The sequence below is a fragment of the Bidens hawaiensis genome, unplaced genomic scaffold, assembly GCF_021521415.1.
Source record: "Bidens hawaiensis isolate Kalapana, Puna unplaced genomic scaffold, B.hawaiensis_p1.1 tig00025445_1, whole genome shotgun sequence".
Taxonomy (NCBI): Eukaryota; Viridiplantae; Streptophyta; class Magnoliopsida; order Asterales; family Asteraceae; genus Bidens; species Bidens hawaiensis.
Window position 1 is genome coordinate 222,934 of NW_027494069.1, and position 19,509 is coordinate 242,442.

The 19,509-nt window shown below is 31.6% G+C and overlaps 2 protein-coding genes across 2 annotated transcripts; both read right to left on the bottom strand.

Annotated features, from left to right (window-relative positions):
- Positions 1–632: 632 nt before the first annotated feature.
- LOC143571619 (serine/threonine protein phosphatase 2A 59 kDa regulatory subunit B' gamma isoform-like) lies at positions 633–4,190 on the bottom strand. The gene is made up of 2 exons (XM_077057001.1): positions 2,793–4,190; positions 633–1,116 (listed from the first exon to the last, which is right to left on the bottom strand). The coding sequence occupies exons 1-2, from the start codon at positions 3,930–3,932 to the stop codon at positions 790–792; spliced, it is 1,467 nt and encodes a 488-aa protein (XP_076913116.1). The 5' UTR covers positions 3,933–4,190; the 3' UTR covers positions 633–789.
- A 12,336-nt stretch (positions 4,191–16,526) lies between these two features.
- LOC143571629 (chromatin remodeling protein EBS-like) lies at positions 16,527–18,834 on the bottom strand. The gene is made up of 4 exons (XM_077057006.1): positions 18,780–18,834; positions 17,524–17,851; positions 17,365–17,433; positions 16,527–16,635 (listed from the first exon to the last, which is right to left on the bottom strand). Exons 1-4 carry the CDS (start codon positions 18,832–18,834, stop codon positions 16,527–16,529), a joined length of 561 nt encoding a protein of 186 aa, XP_076913121.1.
- Positions 18,835–19,509: the final 675 nt, after the last annotated feature.

Sequence of the window (19,509 nt, forward strand, 5' to 3'; positions counted from 1 at the left end):
TAACAAAAATCAAACTGTTTAAAGCGCCATCTCAAGTTAAGTTTTACATCAGTCGATTCATATTCTCATTCTGATCAAAAGCCCTAAAATATCAATCTGAAATTTGAAAAAAACTTAACGTTGTTAAATTTTTTTAACGGAGGTCAAATGAAAACAAATAGTGTGAAAGTTAGGACCAATGACAACTATTATTAAAGTTTGGATTATTATCGGCCAACTGCACTAAGTTGGGATTATTAAAATCCAATTTTCCCTATAATAATAGCTCTTGATTTATATCACACTTAGCCGGACTATTTGACTCCAATCATATTTTGTTACCTGTAACTTTATAGAGTATGTAGATGAGGTTTTGATAATATTGGACCAATTTTGTATGCAGATACCATCCAATTCATTTCCAACACATATTGTATCATTCTTATACATTTGGGATATCGATATCATAATCGGCATTTACACATTTACATGGAGCCCCCACTCACGCCGCTTGTGAAATCATAACACCTTATCAATTTGTAACTATTACTCGAAAATCAGGGGTGTACCCATGTTCTGAGAACGGGTTGCGCTCACCTAAAGTTGCAATAGGTTCTTATTTCAAATCTTTACCCAGGTCATAACATAACAAAAAATTGTTTTAACCCGTTACCTAAAAGCGGGAAAAACTCAATTTTATATCACAAAAAACAATATGATACAACACAAAACCGAATAAATCCAAATCAAAACAAAATAAGATACAGAAACCAAAACCTTAAGTTTCTATCCCCCAACCTTCAAAAATCATTATTGCTTGGTAGCGGCAGTGATGGTGGTTTTGGCGGCTGCCATGGCATCTACGCGGTCCCATGTTGACTGTCGTTTTGTGATGCTTTCTTTTTCTTTGGTTTCATCTTCTTGGTACTTGACCAGACATTTTTGAAATGTTGACTGATCGGCATCCGAGAATATCTTCCTGACATTTAAGGTTAGGCTTTGAACAGCTTGGTTCCAATGACCACGTGTGTTTTTCTCTAACGGGGAGAAGATAATTGGCAGAATCACCTTGCGGTTTTGAGTTGTTAGATTCCTTATATGCTCGTTGTTCCATAAGAACAATGCGCGTTCTGCCACCTGTCATGTATTTGGAAATGGGTCACTTCAGGTTGTACTTTATTGATAACGGATTAAAATTAGGAAAATGGAAAGTTAGATAAAATGAAACGAGCCACAAAGGTTTAAATTCATGCAACATATAAAGCATCCTGAATTATTTAACTTTGAACAATCATTTCATCAATTTTATATTTATATCATATTTAATACGTTAACTATTTACACAATTATAAGACTAGACCAGACAAAGGAAAAGTGAACTCAGGTAGTGCTTTATTGATAACGGGCCAAAATACATAAAAGAAGGTTAGATAAAGAAGAAACGGGTCAAAAAGGTCAATATTTTATCCAACATGTATAGCGTCCTAAGTCTTTTATTTCAAACGATTATTTCTTTAATAATATTTGGTTACTTTGGTAATCATATTTAATAAATTAACCATATAGCAGTTGTAAGAATAGAAAAATAAAAAGTGAGCTCAGGTTATACTTTACTAAAAATGGGTCAACACAAGTAAGAAAAAGTTTAGATAAAAATGAAACGGGCCAAAAAGAATCCAAAATGTATAAGGTCCTAAATTATTTTATTTATAAACAATTATTTCTTTAAATTTATATCGTAATCATATGTTGGGTCAATTGTTGTTTGGCTCAAGTGTAAGGCCCAACCCAATAATTAGGTTTTATTATATATGGTAATGTCTTGGCTAGCAAGTTAGGTTAGTCCTATATAAACCGAGTTATGGTTAGACATTAGAGATTGTGAGTTTGGTGTAACCGAGTTAGGGTTCATCAATAGTCAAACCGAGTTAGGGTTTGATAGGTTTGTAATCAGTTTTTTTGAGTAAGATTTTCTGATTAATATAAACGAGAGTTATTCGTTTAATATTCGTGTGTTAATTATCGATACGGGACTTGATCATATCCAATGCATCAACTATTTACACCATTATAAGAATAGAAAAGAAAAAGTTAATTCAGGTTGTACTTTACTAATAAAGAGTCAATAAAATAAAACACTTTGCTAAAAAATGAAACGGGTCAAAAAGGCCAAAACTTTCAAAAATGTATAAAAAATCATAAATTATTTTATTTTAAACATTTTTTCCTTTAATTTTAAATTGTAATCATCATATTTAATAGACAAAGAAAAAGCGAACTCAAGTTGTACTTTATTCATAACTAGTCAAAATAATAAGAAAAAGGTTAGCTAAAAATTAATCCAGTCAAAAAGATCAAAATTTATACAAAATGTACAAATCCTACATTATTTTATTTAAACAATTATTTCTTTAACTTTATCTGGCAATCATATTCAATACAACAACTATTTACACATTTATAAGAATAAACAACATTTATAAGAATAGACAAAGAATCTTATAAGAATAGACAAAGAATCTGGGTCAAAAAAGGTGAGCTAAATACGAAATGGGTAGTAAAGATCAAAATTCATCCGACACGTATAAAATCCTATATGACTGACTCTATTTTAAACAATTAATTTTTTAACTATATATGGTAATCATCTTTACTTACTACATTAACTACTCACACAGTCGCACAACTACAAGAATAGGCAAAGAAAAAGTTAACTCGTGTTAATACTTTATTGATAACGGGTCAAAAATAATTTAAAAAAATAGCTAAAAACTAAACGGGTCAAAAATGTCAGTATTCATGATGAAACATACCTGAAAATGTGAACTGTTGAGGCATTGACCGACTCGTCTAAACAACGGGACCATAAACTTTTCAAACTCCACAGCTTGAGTAACTTCTAAAACCTCCTCCAACTCACCAAGAAACATAACCTCTTTCGAACTATTACTCATCGGCCAATACTTCAACAACCCGTTAACAACCGTACCCACCAATTTACCATCTTTCTCAACAAACTGACAAACACAATACACAAGCTGCTGATGATACATACTCAAACACCTTGGTTTATGAAGCGGGATCAAAACATGAACAAGAAACGACTTATGTTCATCCTTCAAAGGCAAAGCAAACCCGTTCACAATACTCCCCAAAACCTCAAGCAACTGCGCTACCCCGTTATGCTTTTCCGTCTCAAACATGAAACGATAAAAGATATTATTAACCGTTTTTCTAATAAACGGACGGTGAACCATGAACTTTCCATATATTCTATGTAATATCGTTTTCAAATACTCTCGTTCGCGTTGATCTTCCGAGTCAAACAAGTCAAGCAACTTCAACACAAACACGTGATCAATGTAACGTTTAGTAACCTTCGCATTCGTTTCGGGTGAAGCGACGAACCTAAGAAAAAACTCGTACACGACTTGAAGATGCGGCCACGATGGATCCATACAAAACTCGTCGTCTTCTTGATCATAAGCATCTAACGATTTATTCTCTTGATTCAAATTCGGCAACACCCGAAACAGATTACAAGACACCATTTTTATAATTTCTTGAATCGTAACCTCGGTGAATTTCGAGGTGACCGACGACACATAATCGACTAGCTCGAGTAAAGTTTGTTTCTTTACTTCTTTCTCTTTAACATTCTTCTCGGGATCATTAAAATCAAACACCACACAACACATGTTCAGCTTCTTGATGAACAAATTGTGTTTTTCTGAACTCGATACTGACCGGAAGCTCGGTAACGGTTCGTAAGAAGCGGGTGGTGTTGAATCAGTATTTGATTTGTGGGTTTCATTCAATTTGGGGGTTTTATCAGATGATGAATTGGGTTTGGAATTATTAACGGATAAATCCAATTCGTTGGTTCGATCATCGATGTGTAATGATTTGGAGGATGATTTCCTTGGAAGCTTGTTTAGAATTTGCTTAATCATATTAAACTGAATTCAATTTCAGAATATAAACATAATAATAGTAATAATAAAGATCGTACCTTTAATGGTTGAAATGAATTGAAGAATTAGGGGTTTGACTTGAATTGAAGGTGTTGGGGTTTGAATTGGAAGAAGCTTAGAGGAACAGGGGAAGTGGGTTCTGAGTGATTTCGAATATTCAAATCAAATTTTGTAGAGAGAGAAAGAGTTGAGTGTGACCGACAGATGAGAGAGAAGAGATTAAGGATAATAATAATAATAATAATAATAATAATAATAATAATAATAATAATTGTTTTGGTAGATGAAATGGAAACCATAAAAGGCTAAAACTAAAGGAGTTTATGAGAATGTTAGGTGATGTTTATTTTTTAAGAGTTGATGAATGGGTTATGGGTCCTTTGTTTGTGGAATCTATTTGTTTTTAGTATATCAAAAGGATAAAAAGTGGATATGTTTATAGAATAATAGAAAAGACGTTTGATTAAATTAAAGAGTATGATAATATGTATAGAAATAGAATGAGCTAGAGGAGTAGATGTATATATTGTCTTGGTAAAAAAATAAACAAAATGTATAAACGATTATGTGGTTCTAATTCTTCTTTAGTTAAATTTGGTTTTGCATTATGTGGTTTCGCATCCATTGCTATTAGAGAAAAAAGATTATCTGGTTGAGGATTGGGAGGGATCACAGATGAGAAAGGAACGTCGAGAAGCAACATCACTGTTGATTGGGAGAGATCCATATGAGAAAGTAACGTTGCATTATTTAGGGATTATTTTGGTCTTATTTCTCATTCAGACTCCATTTTCAACTGACCGATTCAGAGCTTCAAAGTTTCATTCAGATGCAGTTTTTGAAGGAGCCAAACACTCGTATGTCTGAGCGATTCAGATATTGATATATGAATGATCTCATTAAGTAGTAAACAAACAGCCCCTAAGTATGTGTTTCTAATTCTATGTCATCAGTCTCATTTTAGCATAATTAGATTTACTTAATATGAAATTAGAATTAGAAATTAGAATTCACATTGGTGCAAGTTAGAAGATGTTAAGTGCATTAAAAGTTGTTTCGGATTTGCATAATAGATAAAAAGTTGCATTGCAATAAACTTTAGTAAGAGCTAATTATCATTTTAGATGATGAGATCAATGATAACTTGGTCTAGCAGTAACAAGTCTTACCAGTAGTAATAGTGAGACATTTAAGCTCGCTATTAACTATGTTAAGTAGTAACTAAGCGTAATAGTAAGTATGCTTAGAAGTAACTATGAGTGGGGTGGTCAAAGCTTTTGACTAAGTGTTGAGCTAAAGGTTGGGATGTTGTAGCATGGGACTATGGAGTGGAGACACATGTTGATTATGTGTGTGTGAAGTTCATGATTGTGTAGTGGAAGCCCACGACGGTAGCAAAAATAATGTGGGTCTTACGTTAATATCTTGTTAGGCACAACAAAATCCAATATCTGTGTGTAGCTAAGATTTGGTGTTTGGGATCGCTTATTTTACTCTACTTAATTTTTTTTATAAAGTTATAAGGTGTTTATAAAAGTAAAAAGTTATAATAGAGAAAAGTCATAAGTTACATTTTTATAACATATAACTTATTGTCAAAATTATAATAACCTTGAAATAAGGTATCTCAAAACACCCTATGTGAAGTGGTAAGTGTGAGTTATTTGTGAAGTTGTAAAGTGTGGTGGATTGTGTGAGTAAGCTAAGTGTGGTGTGCGTGGCGTGTTAACATGTGGGATGTGAAGCGGGTGTGGTTTTCTAAATTTGGCATTTAATAGAGGCCTTTAATAAAGCGTGTTTTAAATGATTAAATTTGGTTTTAATATTTAAAGAGTGTTTACTATAGACTCGTTAGCGTAAGCTAACCTGTTTTAGTATATGTTTCGGGATGAGTTCAGGAGCGCGGTGACATGACATCTTCAGGCTATCCAACGAGGATTGTTGACATCGTAGTGAGTGTATTTTGAGAGTCATGTAATGTGAGTTTTGAAAGTCACCTGACTTGTGCTGTGTGTAAATCCAACAAAAATTACACGCTTTGAAAGTCATCGGTCTTTATCACATTATATCGTAGTGAGGAGTGGCATATATATATTTTTTTGAATGACTAACGAATAAAGCCCGACTTTCTAGGGTAACCCAATGACAAAAGATGGCCTCATACACCCGCAATCACAAACAGTACTGGATAGCCCAAGCCCACAATCTCCTGTTATGAGAAAATCCGTCGCCCGAGACTCACTACGGTAAAACTCGATTGAAATTGGATTTCAATTTGAGACCTTGAGGTCTTCAGCCTAAATCTTTTCTAAAATCATCTTTAAAAGAATATGAAGATAATTTTTTTTCATTTATAGAAACAAACACACATTTAACCTCTAATATGCTAACTCCATCTTTTTATCCATATATCTTTCTAAGGAAAAATAAGTGCTTTTTATTATCTGACACTAGGCGGGTAACGAAAATCATAGTAATCATGTAACAATTAACGAACAACGTTTGAACCAATCATCACCTTTGGTCAGCCGGTTTCCGAATGTTTAAACCATAGCAAACGTTTGTTTTACGGTTTATACAAAAAATTGGTCATATAAAACCGGACCGGAAGGTCGACTTATTATTGAAGCTCAATGTGTGTAATCAAACCATTAGTAACGATTCAGTTTAAAGTTTCAAAGGTTTAGTTTCGGTTCTCAATACCAAAAAAAATTGAACCAACGGTTTGGCTCACGATATTACTTGGAAAACCGTTAAAAACCGATTTGTGAACATCCATACGTAATATGTTAAAAAATTTTATTTGAAAAGTTATAGCAATATCATACCCAAATTAAAGACAATAAAATACTCATTTTTATGATGCAATTTTTTATAAAAAATATTAACGTATGAAAAACTTATGGCCGTTGGCAAATCGTTGGTGGGAAGTTATTTACATTTAAAATTAAAAGGAAATATGGGTAAAGATAAATGTTTAAAGTAGTAATTATTTTTTTAAATTTACAAATGTTGAGTAAAGTTGAGGGGGCAATATTGTAACTATTTTAAGACATATTTTTCAATTGACAAGTATGTCATTGTCTTGGATGCTATGTAAGATATACCTTAAGCAATAAAAATTGTAAATTACTTAAAAATGGATGTCTTAATTTACCATTGTTTGATGTATTATATAGTATAGATAGTGACATCTTCAGATGAAATTGAATAACTTTTTTTAGTATAGATAGTGACATCTATGTAAGACACATACATGTTACCTAAGAATTCTATATAAAACACGAGTCTTCATTCAAAGAAATTGAATAACTTTTTTTAGTCGAGTTATTAAAAATATAATAAATAGACAAAAACAATAAAATAAAAAATTAATGCATGTCCCGGGCATATTATTATGTGTAGTTGCTTTAAAAAACTCGGCAACATGTCCATAAAAGACTAACCAAGACTGAATGCTTAAATTAGTTATTTAAATAAAGGGAAAGATGAGCTCTTCTAGTATCTTTTCAGAAAGGGGTGCTGCTAAACGTATCTCTTTCTCATTCATTTTTATTAAACATACACTCTTTCTCAAATTTTACATTAATACAATTTAGACCTTTTTGTTGTTGTTTCTTTTGTCATTTTATTATATTTTATTATCACTATTATTTTTATAAAAGCTTTTTTTTTTTTTTTTTTATTTAACAAATTTTTTTATTTATCTTTTTATGTATATTTAAAAGCCTTTACTAAAAACATATTTTTTCTTACTTAGAAAAATATTTTTTTTTCTTATCTAAAAAACTTTGTTTTTCTTGTTATAAAAAAAGTTTTTTTTTCCTATACTTGTTTTAATCTTTTTAGCGAGCGTTTTTTTAAATTAATGGATAGATTACATTCTTTTATAAAAAACATATTAATTTTTATAAATAAAAAGAACATACAACTTGATAAAAAAATTGACTTTTTTCTCATGTAACATTAATATCATATATTCAAACCTAACAAAAAAAAGTCAAATTGTTTTGAATACATTTTATAAAAAAAATAAAAACCTAGCTAGAGAAAACATACAAAACTTTTTAATACATGTTAAACAAAATTTTAATAAGATCTTACAGAAATAAAATAATAAAATCAATAACAAAAATATATAAAAAAACTGTAAAACAAAAATAAAACTTAATAGTTTTTTATTTAGTAATTTGAGAAAATTTGAAAATAAAATAAGGGGACTAATATGTCAATTACAAATGTTAAAGGGAAATGAAAGTTCAGGGGGGGTGTATGAATAGCAAGGAAGGGAGGTATGTTTAGCATGACCCTTTCAGAAATCACAATTATTAGAAAATAAGATAATGCCTTAGTTATGGGTGATGTAGTCATGTAGATGATAGGGAATATCGGTGAATCTTAACCAAATTAATCAATGACAAATAGCTTAATTTTTGACTACTTTTTTCTTTCTTACAAGAAATTACGGTTCAGTTTTAGTAATACTTTGTTTAAAAACCAAACGCTAAGAAACTAAACCGTAAAAATGATCTGCACCAAATTGCATTGAGCTTGTTTAGATGTTTGTTATTTGATTTATGAACCAAATTCATCATTATGAACAAAAGTTCATTAATAAGTAGGTAAGAGACCTTCATACTTAAATTTATTAATTTGAGCTAATTTTTTATACCTGAACATTTCAATCTCAAATGTAGTAGTATAATGCTATTTTCTATACTAATTAAATAATGTATTTTATTTGAATAAACCTCTTTATCGTTTACAAGTCACATTCTCAACAGCACAAATTTTGACGCTTGTGTGAACCAATTTGGACTCCCCCCAAGCGGCGGCTGCCTTTTTGTAACATAATTTTAATTGAATTTTAGCCTCTGTTTTCAAAGCCGGTTTAAAATCTAAACCGGTTGCACTATCGGTTCAAACGTATTATATACTGTATAAGCTAGTGTGTTATAAAGTGTTTGAATCAAATATAAATGATTCTTATTCTATAAAATGTGATAAACGTGTTGCTAGGTGTTGGTCAAAATTTGAAAACGGGAATTATCATTTTTGGGCCAAGGCAATAGCGGCAATTCACGCGAATAAAAGGGAATGGGGATGTCTTTACGTCAAAGTAATAAATCGAGGGTGAGAATTAGGGATGAGCTTGGTACCAGTACTGAAAATACCGATACCGAAAACCATAAAAAATGGACACCGGCACCGAAGACAATAATTTGGTAAAATACCAGTACCAAACCATACTGTAACGGTTCAGAAACCTCAAACGGTTGGTACCGACAGTACCCAATTCGGTACCAGTATAGAACCGGTACCACTTACTCATCCATAATGGAATTTGAAAATTCAAAACATTATGCAAATACAAGATTTTTTTAACTAAACATTGTCATTAAGGTTAACCATTAAAACGATTACACTAAAATAAAAGAGGTACACCCTCTCTCTATTGTGTCTTTATAAGATTAAAATAAAATAAAAACGGTAACTCTTTTGTCCCATGCAAACTGAGATACAAGCTAATTCATAAGCACAATGAAGATGCACTAGCACTCTAGTTATTAGAGCATTCCACAGAGCAGAAAAACTTGTCTAGTTGCTTTGCACGTTTAATTGTCATGTTCTTGCATCTTGGATGAAACCTACAAAATAAGCGGATTTGTATCAATAACATGTACAGAAGTATGCAAATGAAATTACATAGTGTGCAGTTATATTAATTTCTTACTGTAGCAATTAGAGGTGTGTAGATTGTAGAAAACCAAATTAACTGACCCATAACGAATTAACCAATATAATTGAGTCGTACTAAAAACCGGTAGGTCGGTTTAATGACTTTTCGAAAACCGGCAATATTGGATCGATTATGGTTAGGACTGTTCAAAGGGTAAGACCCGACCCTTTTACCTAATACTCGACCCTGACCCTTTACTCTTTTAGGAAGAAACCTGGACCCGAGACCCTACCCTCTAACCAATAAAATGGTCGGGTATAAATAAGGGTTTCAATGGTCCAACCCTTTACCCTTTAAGACAGTAATCAAATCTCATTTTTCTGCATTTACAAGTTGCATATCTTATAAATGACTTTAATATATGAATCATAGAACAATTATACTTTCATTTAATAATATAGTAAAGTTTAACTTCGAAAGTTTATCAATCATTTGAACTCATACAAGCAATATTCACATTCACAAATTACTTATAGAGAACAATTAAGTGATTTTCATATATATGTTTCCATTCAGTAGTATGACCCTTTATTTTTATTTTTCTTAGTAGTTGGAAATTTCTGATGAATCATATATGAAATACAAACCTCTCATAAATTTATATTAATCGTGAATCTGATGTATATCTATCTAGTAAAAGGGTCAAGGGTTTGAAAAAGGGTCAGACCCTTGAAACCCTTTTACCCTTTAAGGTGAAATTTTAATACCCTTTACCTTACCCATATTATTTATTCGGGTCTAATTAAGGGTTTTAAGAGTCGGGTAACCGGGTTTCAAGGGTCCGACCCTTATCTTGCTCACCCCTAATTATGGTTAACCAGGTTTTCAGACACGTCAAAACCAAACTGATTAATTATATGTATTTTTAATATAATAGATTATATGTATTTTTAATGTATTGTAAGATACTAATATATATACAAGTGTATAATAACAATTCATTTCATAGTAAAAAAAAACTTTAAAGCCAAAAGTTTCAGGCCTTAATAATGGCCAACTATATTGTTTTGAGATTTTTAGTTAAGCCCAAATTAAAGGTTAACCAACCCATAATGGACCAGCTATAAGCTTTAAAACCGATTAACCGATACCACCGTAACCTACTGGTTATGGTTATCCGTTAACCAACATCTCAGTCATGACCGGCCCATGCACACTCTTACAATTATATCAAAGTTACACATCTAGTCAGCTAATTGTGTATAATTTCTAATAACTACTTTTTGGTATCCAAAATAATAATAATAAAAATTTCTCTTTTGTAGCATGAATATTATGCATGTGATAGTAATATACTTGATGATATTTGAAGAAGACATACCATGACATGCATCCGTCACACTGCACCATGAAATCATCCGGATTGTAGGGCATATTGCACTCACAGTACCTTCATATATATCATATAAAATCATCAAATACTAAAACAGTAGTGAATAAGATTATAAGTTTATAACATCTAGTTGACCGAAACAAGATACTCACACTCGGACTTTAGCCTCAACGACACGTTTTTTAGGAGCGTCATATTCAAATCGGCAGAAGTAGTCGTCAACACCGGCACGCTCTAGCTTTATATAGTCATCATAGGAATGAACAACACACTTCCCTTGGATTGTTCGTGTGCTCTACGTATCGGTATGGTTAGACAAGAGGACCTCCTTCTTGCCCTGGAAATTCTTTCTCCTCTCCTTTGTCTCCTCTGGCCGATAATAATATCGGATTTTAACCCTTTCCTCGTTTACTCGAAGCACACGAGCTACATAAGGGTTCTCATTACGGTTGCTAGGCCTCAACAACATTCAATCGTTGGCTACACACACAAACAAATCAAAAACAAGTTAAATATTTCAAAAATTGACTTTTCAACAAAAAGAAATTGAGTTTTCTCGATCTGTGTGAGCTGAACATGTCGAGAACAATGAGGATTGGAACTTAAATACACAGAGGATGTAATTAAAAACATATTAAATCTTCCAAAATGGTCGATGTAATCAAAAGCACAATAGATTTTCCAAAAGTCAGACCTTTAACAAAGAGAAATTAAGTTTTCCCGATCTGTGAGGGCTGAACAAGTCAAAAAATGTGAGGATCGGAACTTTGATACACAATTGGACGATGTAATTAAAAACACATTAAATCTTCCCAAATGGTCGATGTAATAAAAAAAACATTAGATCTTTCGAAAGTTGACCTTTTAACAAAAAGAAATATTAAGTTTATCCGATCTATGAGGGTTTAACTAGTCAAGAAAAGTGAAGATCGGAACTTTGATACATAGTGGCCGATGTAATTAAAAACACGCAAAAACTTTCAAATTGGCCGATCTAATCAAAAGCACATTAAATCTTCCAAAAAATCAACTTTATAACAAAAATAAATTAAGTTTACCCGATCTGTGAGGGCTAAACAAGTCAAGAAAAGTGAGATCGGAACTTTGATACACAATGGCCGATATAACTTAAAAACATGCTAAATCTTTCAAAATGGCCAAAAGCACGTTAAATCCTCCAAAAAATCAACTTTTTAACAAACATAAATTAAGTTTGCTCGATCGGTGAGGGCTGAACATGTCGAGAAAAGTGAGGATCGAAACTTTGATACACAATGGCTGATGTAATTAAAAGCATATTAAATCTTCCAAAAATCGACTTTTTAATAAATTGAAATTAAGTTTTACAATCCCTGATGGATGAGAAAGTTGAGAAAAGTGAGGATCGGAACATTGATACACAATAGAGATATCATACCTTTGATAGTTATGTTGGTACCCTCGATGGTGGGTCTCCCTCTCTAGGATTAATCTGTTGCGACATTGTTGATGCTAAATTTAGACCTAAAAATCGAGAAAATTTTGGAAATCTTATGAAATCGAGGCTAAAAAGACGAAGATCGTTAAGTGAAAATGTTGAAGTCAGAAATTGAGAAAGAAAAGGTAGAACCTAAGTATTAACAAAAATTTCGTAATAAAGTGTGAGGATATGATGAGTTTTATAGTCGGCAATGAATATAACGTAAAATGTATTAATGGCATGACATTAAATGGTGTATAACAATCTTTGTTTGTGTATGAGGTTCATTAAGGAACTACAAAAAAGTGAAGAACCGAAAAACCGTCGGTTTAAAGATAAAAAAACTCATTTCTATATGTAACAAAAATTCAACTTCTAACAATTTTTTTAGCTTTTGCATACATGTAAATGGCGTTATAATAAAACACACACATTTATGTAAAAAAATTACTTTTGTGAACTAGTTTTTTTATTTTAGTTTTTTTACCAACACAACTACTAAATGTGTTTATATGCAAAATGTTTTTAAAAAGTTATATAAAACACATGGTTCCTAGGTTTCATATTTTTTTTATAGTTCCCCGACAAATTCACCGCTATGTGTGTGTGTTTTGTCGGGGGGTCAAAAATGACTAAACACTAAATTATTATGATAAGAAGAAGAAAATCTAATACATTTTATTTTACATATATGTAATAAAAACAACTATAGTATTTGAAAATGTAACAAAAATTTTGTGTTTTATAATTTTTAAAAAAATTTTAATTGAACACGCCTTATCGTTTTAAATGGTTTTTCTAAGTTACCACTAAGATTTTCAAACCATATAAAAAAAATTAGCCTAAGTCAACCTTTATTTTATAAAGAAAGATGTATTATGTGAAGTTGCATTAGATCTAGTGCAACCTTTTTGTTAGATAACGCAACTGTTTCTTTTAAATGCAACACTTTAAAAGAAACAATTGCGTTATCTAATAAAAAAAAATTGCACTAGATCTAATACAACTTCACATAATGCAGCTTTTTTTGTGATATAAAGGTTGCCTTAGACCAATTGTTTTACCATATAACGTTTATGAAGCTCGATGTTCGCTTAATCCTATGTTGTTGACATGTGATCACCATAAGTGCAACCAAATACTTATAAGTCACGCTATAAGATAGAGAAGATGCATATTATTAAAAGTCCATTGGTGTTTCGTCACAAAAAAAATGATAAAAAGGACGTTTGTTGATAAAAAGCCTTCGGAGAATCATCATTCTGCATGAACATCATATGAGCACTCATTACATGAAAACTTTTTTTATTAGCCTTTCATGTTTAGTTGTCATGTTCATGCATAATGGATATGAAACCTACAAAAATATGAAGCAGCCATCAGTAACATGCATGAACTAACACACCATGATAATAAAGAATCAAAATTTAGGGTCAAACGACATATTAACATGCTATATGTATAATTGTATATACGAATTAAGCTGAAAGTATTACTTATTTTTATATAACATGCATATACCAAATTATTCCAGATTTTGAACGTTGATTTCATACATAACGTTGAACAAGATAATAGCTTTGTTTGGTTCAAGTAGCTTCAAGCTTTTAGATTGGTAGAAAAAGCTCCATATTTAAACGCTAGTATTGGTAGCGTTTGAGAAAAAACTAGCTACAAGCTTTTACATTTGAATTTATAAGTTTGGTACTTGAACTTATATCAACTTTTGTTAATTTATATAAGAGTTACAAATTCAACCCTTATTCATAACTAACTACCCCCACGACTTTTTTTGGAGCCACAACTTTTTCACACGTTAATAGTTTTTTAAACAAATTACATCATAAAACAAGAATTTTATTCTCTTTAATTTGAGTATGATATTGTTGTTTTTTTAATTAAAAAGAACATGTACGTGATAACCAACGTATGTGCCTCTCGGCACATCGTGTCCACAACTCTTATGTATGTATGTATGTATGCATGTATGTATGCATGTACTCATGTGATTAAGAGCACCTATAATGATGCCAAAACCTAAGTTGAAAAAACAGATGAAGGAGGGGCGGACAAACATTGATGTGAGGGAAGTTTGTGAATAGGTTTGTAGATTCAAACCTCTTCAACGACTTCTCATGTGGGGAAACCTCTTCAACGACTTCTCATGTGGGGCCTAAACTCAAAATATTGTATTATATTATATTATATTATATTATATTATATTATATTATATTATATTATATTATATTATATTATATTATATTATATTACAGTTTTTTTCTAAACATTTTTAATAAGAGTTGTGGTGGTTCGTGTTGTTAAAGAAAATTGATGTTTTTAAGAAAAGTTTGAGATCCATGTAGATATGATACTTTTTGTAGAAGTGCGTTGTGATGAATGTTTTAATAAATTTATAATAATATTTGATCAAAACATACCGGCCCTTGCATTTATCACATTGCACCATCGACATCAATTCATCCGGGTTGTACGACATTTAACTCTCGCAATACCTTCACATATATATAAATACCATTTCAAAATAACGATTAGTTCCTACTATAAATCTCATAAGTGAATTACAAATTCTCACACGACAATAGGAATGTTGAAGAATCTTTGTTTAGCATCATCGTATACAGTGGCGGACCCAGGATTTTTTGTCAATGGGGTCCCAATTTTTTCGGTTTACAAAATTTTTCGGGTCGGTCGTTATTCGGGTCGGGTCGAGGCGAGGAACATAATAAAACACGGAACTATGGTGTCATTGGAAACGAGTAAGTAGAAAGAATCTAAATTACAAAATAGATGAAACATACACTTTTAATTCATACCCGAAAAACATGAACGTAATCTATATATATGGTCTTACATAATTGACCAAAACATGAAAAAATAACTCTAACACAAATAAATGATTAATTATAATATACATACACAATGTAAATAATAAAAGAATATGCAAAATCCATGTTAACATTATATATGTTGCATGGTGATAATGACTATATGAGAGAAACTAACAAAAAGCACAAATACCCTAACTGAATAACTAAGACTAGGATATTAAAAAAACAACAAAAAGAGGAGTATGATGGGGCTTGAACCTACAACCTCTCACAAGTAAAACAAAGGACTTTCCACTGTACCAGTTCAATGTTAATAGTATGGGTTCCAAGTATTAATTTTTATGGGGTCCTTACAAAATTTAATATACCGTCTCTAAGTAATTTTTAAAAAACATCGGTGTCCCGGGACCCCGATCGGACCTATGTGGGTCCGCCCCTGATCGTATACTATATAAACTCATTATTTTAACTGTATTTTAGCTTATGTTTTCAAAACCAGTTTAAGATCAAAACCTGTTGTACTATCGGTCCAAACATATTGCGAAGTCATATACTATATAAACTCCTGTGTATATATAAAGTGTTTGGATCAAATACAAATACTTTTTATTCTATAAAATGTGATAAACTTGTTGCTAGGTGTTGGTCAAAATTTAAAACGAGAATTATCATTTTTGGGCCAATACAATAGTGGCAATTCACGCGAATAAAAGGATTTGGGATGTCTTTTCGTCAAAGTAATCTAGGGTGAAAATTAGTGATGAGTTCGGTACCAACACCATGACTGAAAATACCGATACCGAAAATCATCAAAAATGGACACCGACACCGAAGGCAACAATTCGGTAAAATACTGGTACCAAACCGTACTGTAACGGTTCAGAAACCTCAAAAGGTTGGTACCGAGAGTACTTGATTCGGTAGCAGTATAGAATCGGTACCATTTACTCATCCATAGTGGAATTTGGAAATTTAAAACATTATGCAAATACAAGATTTTTTTAACTAAGCATCTCCATTAATGTTAACCATTCAAACGATTACACTAAAATAAAAGTTAAAATGAAAGAGGTACACCCTCTCTCAATTATGTCTTTATAAGATTAAAATAAAATAAAAACGCTAACTCTTTTGTTCCATACAAACTGAGATACAAGCTAATACATAAACACAATGAAGATGCACTAGCACTCTAGTTTATAGAAGCATTTGCATCACCATTAGAGCATTCCATAGAGCAGAAAAACTTGTCTAGTTGCTTTGCACGTTTAATTGTCATGTTCTTGCATCTTGGATGAAACCTACAAAATAAGCGGATTTGTATCAATAACATGTACAGAAGTATGCAAACTAAATTACATAGTGTGCAGTTATATTAATTTCTTAGTGTAGCAATTAGAGGTGTGTAGAAAACCAAATTAGCTGACCCATAACGAATAAATCGATATAACCGAGTCGTACAGAAAACCGGTAGGTCGGTTTAATGACTTTTCGAAAACCAACAATAGTTGGTCGATTATGGTTAAGAAGGTTTTCATACCCGTCAAAACCGAACTGATTAATTACATGTATTTTTAATATCATATATTATATGTATTTTTTAAATGTATTGTAAGATACTAATACATATACAAAGTGTATAATAACAATTCATTTCATGGTAAAAAAAAACTTTAAAGCCCAAATTTTCAGGCCTTAATAATGCCCAAATATATTGTTTTAAGATTTTTAGTTATGCCCAAATTCATGATTAACCAACCCATAATGGACCCGCTATGAGCTTTAAAACCAATTAACCGATACCACCGTAACCTATTGATTATGATTATTCGTTAACCAACATCTCAGTTATGATCGGCCCATGCACACTCTTACAATTATTTAAAAGTTACACACCTAGTCAGATAATTGTGTATCATCTTTAATAACTACTTTTTGGTATCCAAAATAATAATAATAATTTCTCTTTTGTAGCATGAATATTATGCATGTGATTGTAATATTCTTGGTGATATTTGAAGAAGACATACCATGACATGCATCCATCACATTGCACCATGAAATCATCCGGATTGTAGGGCATATTGCACTCGCAATACCTTCATATATATATCATATAAAAATCATCAAATACTAAAACAGTAGTGAATAAGATTATAACATCTAGTTGACCGAAACAAGATACTCACACTCGGACTTTAGCCTCCACGACACGATTTTTAGGAGCATCATATTCAAATCGGCAGAAGTAGTCGTCAACACCGGCACGCTCTAGCTTTATATAGTCATCGTAGGAATGAACAACACACTTCCCTTGGATGGTTTGTGTGCTCTGCGTATCGGTATGATTAGACAAGAGGAGTTCCTTCTTACCATGAAAATTTTTCCTCCCTTCCTTTGTCTCCTCAGGCCGATAATACCATCGGATATTAACCATTTTCTCGTTTACTTGAACCACGCGAGCAACATAAACGTTCTCATTACGGTTGCTAGGCCTCAACAACACGCAATCGTTGGCTACACACACAAACAAATCAAAAACACGTTAAATATTTCAAAAATTGACTTCTCTACAAAAAGAAGTTAAGTTTTCCCAATCTGTGAGGGCTGAACAAGTCGAGAAAAGTGTGGATCGGAAATTTGATACACAATTGGCATATGTGATTAAAAACACACTAAATCTTCCAAAATGATTGATCTAATCAAAAGCATTTGAAAACTTCCAAAAAAATTAACTTGTTAACAATGAGAAATTAAGTTTGACCGATATGTGAAGGTTGAACATGTCGAGAACAGTGAGGATTGGAACTTTAATACACAATGGAGGATGTAATTAAAAAAAATATTAAATCTTCCAAAATGCTCGATGTAATCAAAAGCACAATAGATTTTCCAAAAGTCAGACCTTTAACAAAGAGAAATTAAGTTTTCCCGATCCGTGAGGGCTAAACAAGTCAAAAAATGTGAGGATCGGAACTTTGATACACAATTGGTTGACCTTTTAACAAAAAGAAATATTAAGTTTATCTGATATATGAGTGTTAAACTAGTCGAGAAAAGTGAAGATCGGAACTTTGATACACAATGGCCGATGTAATTAAAAACACGCAAAAACTTTCAAAATGGCCGATCTAATCAAAATCACATTAAATCTTCCAAAAAATCAACTTTAGAACAAAGATAATTAAGTTTGCCCGATCTGTGAGGGTTGAACAAGCCAAGAAAAGTGAGATCGGAACTTTGATACACAATGGCCGATATAACTTAAAAACACGCTAAATCTTTCAAAATGGCCAAAAGCACATTAAATCATCCAAAAAATCGACTTTTTAATAAATTGAAATTAAGTTTTCCCAATCCATGATGGATGAGAAAGTTGAGAAAGTGAGGATCAGAACATTGATACACAATAGAGATGTCATATCTCTGATAGTTATCTTGGTACCTTTGATGGTGAACGAGTTTAGGTCTCCCTCTCTATGATTAATCTGTTGCGACATTGTTGATGCTAAATTTAGACCTAAATATCGAGAAATACTGGAAATCTTATGAAATCGAGGCTAAAAAGACGAAGATCGTTAAGTGAAAATGTTGAAGTTCAGAAATTGAGAAAGAAAAGGTAGAACCTGAGTTTTAACAAAAATTTCGTAATAAAGTGTGAGGATATGAGTTTTATAGCCGGTAATGAATATAACGTAAAATGTATTAATGGCATGACATTAAATGGTGTATAGCAATCTTTGTTTGTGTATGAGGTTCATTAAGGAACTATAAAAAGTGAAGAACCGAAAAACCACCGGTTTAAAAGTAAAAAACTCATTTCTATGGGCATGTTTGGGATTGAGTTTAAAAAATGTTATGTCTTTTCAAAAAGCCATTTTGAAAAGTCAGGATTTGCTCTTTTGAAAACTGATTTTTAGCTCTTTCAAAAAGCTAAAATAAGAATTTTTTTTATAATTGCCAAAACATTTAAACTTATTGGCTTTTTGAAAACACCAATAAGCATTTTTCAAACTCAATCCTATATACAACTTTTAACATTTTTTTTTAGCTTTTGCATACATGTAAATGGCGTTATAATAAAACCCACACATTTATGTAAAAAAAAATAATTTTGTGAACTAGTTTTTTTATTTTAGTTTTTTTAACAACACAACTTCTAATAACATAATGCG